Raw genomic sequence first — 7500 nt, 5'->3', positions numbered from 1 at the left:
ACAGCATCTTTAGACAGAGAGGGTTGTCTGAGTCCTGCCAGTCCATGACAGCACGGTGTTCTGTTCATCACATCCTTCTGACTGGAAACTTGACTTTGTTCACAACCTGCACTCCCCAAAATATTGTACATCTATATAGAATCATACGCCATGTATGGGAGCCTGAGGGACAATCCGTTAGAAACGGGAAATACATCGGTGTCGAGATGACCAGATCGTGATGTTAACATTCCGCAATGATGTAAACGGTCGTCGGGACCGATAACGGAACGGGATCAATAACACACACTGGCAGCAGGCATTACATCACTCATCACCGTGAGCAAGGCACAGCGTGAAAAAACAACAACCGTTTCTCCTGGAAACAACGGCGGGGTTGGTACACAACCACGGAGTCCCTTCGAATCAGAACAGTGTCTATGTCGGTGCAGTGCGAGATGGCTAGAACCGTGAATATACAACTGCCCGCCCGTCTTGCAGACCTGACCCTATCCTCTCGCTCTGGACCCGCCCGTCTTGCAGACCTGACCCTATCCTCTCGCTCTGGACCCGCCCGTCTTGCAGACCTGACCCTATCCTCTCGCTCTGGACCCGCCCGATGGTAGCGGCCATTGGCGGCGCCCTCTCCCGCGACCCAGTTCCCAAGCCAGCGCGTACGGACAGCCCCTCTCTGTTCCAACGCAAAGGCGACATACCAACCAGGGAAAAAGGTAAGTGTTGCAAGTGCGGGTGTCCACGCTCACAATAACAACTGACCTTCCATTTCCCTCATAAATTGCAACAGTGAACGATACACTGGCAATGCGACACTGCCAGAGGACACCCCGTTTCCCGTTATAGAGAGCCTTCATAGCGTGACTCCCAAAACATTTCCAGCTATACACTTCGTACCATGGGTTTGTTCACTAGTTTATGTTTATCCTTTTGATCTTACCTACCATTTTATCACCCTCTGTTTGGCCAACTTGATATCCCAATACCCCTTGTACGCCTGCGCGGGAGGTCAGCGCTACCGCAAGGGAAAGTTTGGGTCTAAACTGGGACTTGTAGTTCTTGGGATAATCAGTGGTCGTGGTGAAGTTGTGGCCTTGTTCTGTGCTCTTCTGAACATGGATAGTGATGACATTGTATGCATATAAACAGTTGCATAAAATGTTAATTATGTAAAATAATGCTATTAATCGCAGGTAAAAATGTACTTGCACAATGCTATTGACTAGCTGTGATGAGTTTATGTTCATGGTCTATAGAGCTAGTACAGTAGCTAAATAAAGCAGTCAAACAACTTTATAACTGTAGATTTTTCCAAGAAGGGCAGTTACTTGTGAAAAACGCCACCTGATAAAACTACATATCCCAGATATCCGCGCAGATATCCAACCAATCGTTGTGATTTGTTTCGGAAGTGAAGTGAAAAATAACTACAATGTAACATTTTATTACGGTATCGCAAACTTAATTCACCACAAACAACTTGATTAAAATGTTGTTAACATGTTACGAGAAATTCGACTTCAAATTCTCATTTTGTGGAGCTTACTGTCAATGTTGACGAAGTTAGAAAAGTTCGGAGCCGTCCTACCTGACGTTAGTTAGTTAGCATTAGCCATCAAGCTAACCTAGTAGGCGCGAGCAGGTTTGACAGCTTTCAGCATTCATATCTAACCTTCCTAAAACATCGGGCACGCAAATGTCATTTATAAAGAGCAATAGCGCAATATTGAACAATACATTTGACTCAAATGCATACCTGACAGACGTAGCTAAGCCGTTTGTTGCGGTCAACCGTAGGGGTCTTGGAAATGCATGAAGTTTGTCGCCCTGTGTGTAGTTGAATCCCTGCTCTAAGGCTCAACGTTGGCTAGAGCTATGTGGCGATCGGGGAGGGGTGGCATTACAAGAGCACGATTGTTTCCACTCTTCTACTGTGGAGTTTAGGACTGAGAGAGGACGACGTAGCACACTAGCTAGTAGGTAGCTGTCTAACATTTTACCGATTTTATTTACCACGAATTTAAGCATAAAATAGATAGCATACCCGCTGAATATGTACTTCAACATTTAAAACCATGATCAGAACACTGTCAACTGTAACTCCAACCTTGTTTTCTCCAGTGAATGAATGGTCTCTGTACTTCATATGAATATGTAATATTACTGCACAGCTAATGCAAAATACTTGTTGGCTATTTTTGTGTTGTTACGGATGGTTTTCATTATTTAGTGATGTTGGAAATAATTGTATTCTATAAGCCTGTGTGTGTCTACACCTTCATGAACAGTGGTGTCATTGATCAACACAGGTCAGTAGGAGTAGCTGATTCAACCCTGAACTGTGCATGAGGAGGGACATAGGAGTGGTCTGGAATATAAACATAACTAACCCTGACCCATGTACACAAAGGTACTTTGCTGCTAGTATAAATTATAAACGGTTTTTCAAAGCCATAGGTAAAGCATTTGTGCAGTCTTTGGCCTCCATTTTATTGTTGACTCAGTGTGGTGTGACCTGCTTCTTCCCGGAGCTAGCCCGGGCTGTCAGCTGTGTGTGGTGAGGCAGGTAAGTCAGGTGAGATGTGTTCTAGAAGGATATAGGTCAGGTAGTTGTTCCTGAACAGTTGTTTGAGCAGGTATGAGCCCCGCCCTATCCTCTCTATGGAACTAACCTCTGGTGATTCCTCTGGCTGCGAAACATTCATACAGTCTGTGTGTGTTGGGTTTGTTATCATAGCCTTTCTCTTCTCCTGTCTGCCACCAGCCTCTCTCAGTCCATAGTCTTTGTTCTCTCCATTCCTGCTCATAGTCTTTCTTCTCTCTCTCCTCTCCCTCTCTCACCCCCCCCCCCCCTCTCCCTCTCTGCCCCTCTCTCTTTCTCTGAAGGGGCAGCAGCAGTAGTAGGTTGGATGCGGGTTGTGTGTGCGGTGCTGTGCCTTGGCCTTGTAGGGGCGCTGCAGCGGGACCAGGTAGCTCAACATGCCATCAAGCTGCATCGGGGCAGGAGTGCCGTGGCCAAGCACGCTTGGAGCTGGGTGTCTGATAACTGCCGGCGCCTGGGCAGCCTCATCCGACAGAAGAACACAGCCATTAAGAAGCTAGCTGTGGCTGCAGCCGCTGTGGGGCGAGACCACTCCCTCTCAGATCCAGAGAGACTCTTCCAGGTGGGCGCCAGAGTAAAATGGACCGTTTAGCTCCATACCCTGACCCTAATCCTACCGGACCCTAACTCTTAGTCAATCTAACTATTTTTGGCTCAATATGGTTATTACCTTGTTATTAGAGAGACTCTAATAACTTGTTATTACCTTGTTATTAGAGAGACTACCTGGTTATTACCTTGTTATTAGAGAGACTCTAATAACTTGTTATTACCTTGTTATTAGAGAGACTACCTGGTTATTACCTTGTTATTAGAGAGACTACCTGGTTATTACCTTGTTATTAGAGAGACTTAACTTGTTACCTGGTTATTGCCTTGTTATTAGAGACTCTTATTAACTTGTTAGTACCTTGTTATTAGAGACTCTAACTTGTTATTACCATGATATTAGAGAGACTAATAACTTGTTATTAGAGAGACTAATAACTTGTTATTACCTTGTTATTAGAGAGACTCAAATACCTTGTTATTACCTTGTTATTAGAGAGACTCAAATACCTTGTTATTACCTTGTTATTAGAGAGACTCAAATACCTTGTTATTACTTTGTTATTAGAGAGACTCAAATACCTTGTTATTACCTTGTTATTAGAGAGACTCAAATACCTTGTTATTACCTTGTTATTAGAGACTCTAACTTGTTATTACCTTGTTATTTATTAGAGAGACTAAGAACTTGTTATTACCTCGTTATTAGAGCGACTTTCCAGGTGAGCTTTTTAACCCCATCTCACCCTAACCCGGTACTTAACTTGGACAGGAGCTCACCTGAGCTGAGTACCGGCACCTCAAATGTTCTACTGCTGGAGCTCCTGCACCTCTATAGCAGTGGCTCCCAACCTTTTTGGGTTACTGTTACCGGAGTACCCCTGAAGTATCCCCTTGTGCATTTTACCAGTAGGCCTATTACCACATGGGTCTCCTCAAGTACCCTCTGTGGATAGGCCAAGTACCCGGTGTGGATAGGCCAGGTACCCGGTGTGGATAGGCCAAGTACCCCGTGTGGATAGGTCAAGTACCCCGTGTGGATAGGCCAAGTACCCCGTGTGGATAGGCCAAGTAAATCCTGTGCATAGGCCAAGTATCCCCTGTGGAAAGGCCAAGTATCCCCTGTGGAAAGGCCAAGTATCCCCTGTGGAAAGGCCAAGTATCCCCTGTGGAAAGGCCAAGTATCCCCTGTGGAAAGGCCAAGTATCCCCTGTGGGGATAGGCCAAGTACCCAGTGTGGATAGGCCAAGTACCCCGTGTGGATAGGCCAAGTACCCGGTGTGGATAGGCCAAGTACCCGGTGTGGATAGACCAAGTACCCCGTGTGGATAGGCCAAGTACCCCGTGTGGATAGGCCAAGTACCCCGTGTGGATAGGCCAAGTACCCCCTGTGGATAGACCAAGTACCCCGTGTGGATAGGCCAAGTACCCCCTGTGGATAGACCAAGTACCCCGTGTGGATTGGCCAAATACCCCGTGTGGATAGGCCAAGTACCCCGTGCGGATAGACCAAGTACCCCGTGCGGATAGACCAAGTACCCCGTGCGGATAGACCAAGTACCCCGTGCGGATAGACCAAGTACCCCGTGTGGATATACAAAGTACCCCGTGTGGATAGACCAAGTACCCCGTGCGGATAGACCAAGTACCCCGTGCGGATAGACCAAGTACCCCGTGCGGATAGACCAAGTACCCCGTGTGGATAGACCAAGTACCCCGTGTGGATAGGTCAAGTACCCCGTGTGGATAGGCCAAGTACCCCGTGTGGATAGGCCAAGTAAATCCTGTGCATAGGCCAAGTATCCCCTGTGGAAAGGCCAAGTATCCCCTGTGGAAAGGCCAAGTATCCCCTGTGGAAAGGCCAAGTATCCCCTGTGGGGATAGGCCAAGTATCCCCTGTGGGGATAGGCCAAGTACCCAGTGTGGATAGGCCAAGTACCCCGTGTGGATAGGCCAAGTACCCCTGTGGATAGACCAAGTATCCCGTGTGGATTGGCCAAATACCCCGTGTGGATAGGCCAAGTACCCCGTGTGGATAGGCCAAGTACCCCGTGTGGATAGGTCAAGTACCCCGTGTGGATAGGCCAAGTACCCCGTGTGGATAGGCCAAGTAAATCCTGTGCATAGGCCAAGTATCCCCTGTGGAAAGGCCAAGTATCCCCTGTGGAAAGGCCAAGTATCCCCTGTGGAAAGGCCAAGTATCCCCTGTGGAAAGGCCAAGTATCCCCTGTGGGGATAGGCCAAGTATCCCCTGTGGGGATAGGCCAAGTACCCAGTGTGGATAGGCCAAGTACCCCGTGTGGATAGGCCAAGTACCCCTGTGGATAGACCAAGTATCCCGTGTGGATTGGCCAAATACCCCGTGTGGATAGGCCAAGTACCCCGTGTGGATAGGCCAAGTACCCCATGTGGATAGGCCAAGTACCCCGTGTGGATAGGCCAAGTACCCTCTGTGGATAGGCCAAGTACCCCGTGTGGATAGGCCAAGTACCCCCTGTGGATAGACCAAGTACCCCGTGTGGATTGGCCAAATACCCCGTGTGGATAGGCCAAGTACCCCGTGCGGATAGACCAAGTACCCCGTGCGGATAGACCAAGTACCCCGTGCGGATAGACCAAGTACCCCGTGCGGATAGACCAAGTACCCCGTGCGGATATACAAAGTACCCCGTGTGGATAGACCAAGTACCCCGTGCGGATAGACCAAGTACCCCGTGCGGATAGACCAAGTACCCCGTGCGGATAGACCAAGTACCCCGTGCGGATAGACCAAGTACCCCGTGCGGATAGACCAAGTACCCCGTGTGGATATACAAAGTACCCCGTGTGGATAGACCAAGTACCCCGTGTGGATAGGCCAAGTGCCCCGTGTGGATAAGCCAAGTACCCCGTGTGGATAGACCAAGTACCCCGTGTGGATAGGCCAAGTACCCCGTGTGGATAGACCAAGTACCCCTGGTTGGGAACCACTGCTCAATAGAATATTAGCTCAACAGTATTGTGGAGCTCCTGCACCTAAATATAAACAGTAACAGCACCCAAAATGAGTACCGACACTTATTTTACTCCAAGTCCAGCACTGCCCTGACCCCAACCCTAACCTGAACCTTTCTCTGGAGTAATATGTTAATAAACATAACTGAACCTTCATATGACCAAGCCAGGGCACTGTTTAGTCAAAACTGACCTTTTAAAATGACTCTTAGTATCCAGATGTGTGTAAATAAAGGAGAGGAAACTACTTTAGAATATTGAGGTGCAGTCCTGGTCTCACCCATCTTACCTTCTCTATCCCATGTCTGCCAAGTGCACAGTCTGGTTGTGTTCCTGGTTGTGTTCCTGGTTGTGTTCCAGGTTGTGTTCCTGGTTGTGTTCCTGGTTGTGTTCCTGGTTGCGTTCCAGGTTGCGTTCCAGGTTGTGTTCCTGGTTGTGTTCCAGGTTGTGTTCCAGGTTGCGTTCCTGGTTGCGTTCCAGGTTGTGTTCCTGGTTGTGTTCCAGGTTGCGTTCCTGGTTGTGTTCCTGGTTGCATTCCAGGTTGTGTTCCAGGTTGTGTCCCAAACAGCACCCTGTTCCCTGTGTAGTACACTACTTCTGACCAGAGTTGTATGTCCCCTTGTCCAGGTGCACGCAACAGGAGGCAGCTGAGGGGAGGACGGCTCACAATAATGGCCGCGACTGCACAAATGGAAGGGAATGAAACACCTGGAAACCATGGAAACCATGTGTTTGATGTATTTGATACCATTCCACTGATTCAGATCCAGTCATTACCACGAGCCCGTCCTCCCCAATTAAGGTGCCCACAGCTTCCTGTGGTGTACACTCTGAAGGGTCCTAGTCTAGTGTCCTCTCTCTTCTCTCCCCCGTCCAATGGTCCTAGTCTAGTGTCCTCTCTCTTCTCTCCCCCGTCCAAGGGTCCTAGTCTAGTGTCCTCTCTCTCCCCCGTCCAAGGGTCCTAGTCTAGTGTCCTCTCTCTTCTCTCTCCCCCGTCCAAGGGTCCTAGTCTAGTGTCCTCTCTCTTCTCTCTCCCCCGTCCAAGGGTCCTAGTCTAGTGTCCTCTCTCTTCTCTCTCCCCCGTTCAAGGGTCCTAGTCTAGTGTCCTCTCTCTTCTCTCTCCCTCGTTCAAGGGTTCTAGTCTAGTGTCCTCTCTCTTCTCTCTCCCTCGTCCAAGGGTCCTAGTCTAGTGTCCTCTCTCTTCTCTCTCCCCTGTCCAGGTTCACACTCTGGAGGTGTTCCAGAAGGAGCTGAATGAGAGCGAACGCTCAGTCTTCCAGGCGGTGGTGGGCCTGCAGAGGGCGCTGCAGGGAGACTACAGGGACGTGGTTAACATGAAGGAGAGCAGCCATCAGAGACTG

General features: G+C 48.9%; 2 protein-coding genes across 8 annotated transcripts in view; one reads left to right on the top strand and one right to left on the bottom strand.

Annotated features, from left to right (window-relative positions):
* Positions 1-6452, bottom strand: part of LOC115179547 (DCN1-like protein 2) — a 26245-nt gene extending 19793 nt beyond the window's left edge. For 2 of the 6 annotated variants that reach the window (XM_029741174.1, XM_029741178.1), the window contains exon 1: positions 939-1003. In XM_029741174.1, the coding sequence (XP_029597034.1) occupies positions 939-941 (3 nt within the window). In that variant the 5' untranslated portion in view covers positions 942-1003. Of the gene's footprint in view, positions 1-756; positions 889-934; positions 1004-1750; positions 1892-6428 lie in introns of those variants that run through there. The other 4 variants (XM_029741179.1, XM_029741175.1, XM_029741176.1 and 1 more) reach the window with 4 other exon arrangements.
* LOC115179498 (transmembrane and coiled-coil domain-containing protein 3) overlaps positions 357-7500 on the top strand; it is a 38975-nt gene continuing 31831 nt past the window's right edge. Inside the window, exons 1-3 of one of the 2 annotated variants that reach the window (XR_003872912.1) lie at positions 357-710; positions 2881-3158; positions 7360-7500. The exon at positions 7360-7500 is cut by the window's right edge and continues 27 nt beyond it. Coding sequence is in view for 1 of the 2 variants with exons in the window: in XM_029741059.1 (XP_029596919.1) it covers positions 599-710; positions 2881-3158; positions 7360-7500 (531 nt within the window). In the remaining variant the exon portion in view is untranslated. The remainder of the gene's footprint in view (positions 711-2880; positions 3159-7359) is intronic. The other variant, XM_029741059.1, reaches the window with a different exon arrangement.

Source organism: Salmo trutta, chromosome 39 (assembly GCF_901001165.1).
Source record: "Salmo trutta chromosome 39, fSalTru1.1, whole genome shotgun sequence".
Taxonomy (NCBI): Eukaryota; Metazoa; Chordata; class Actinopteri; order Salmoniformes; family Salmonidae; genus Salmo; species Salmo trutta.
Note: the sequence above shows the minus strand (reverse complement) of the source record. Positions and strands in the feature narration are given on the sequence as shown.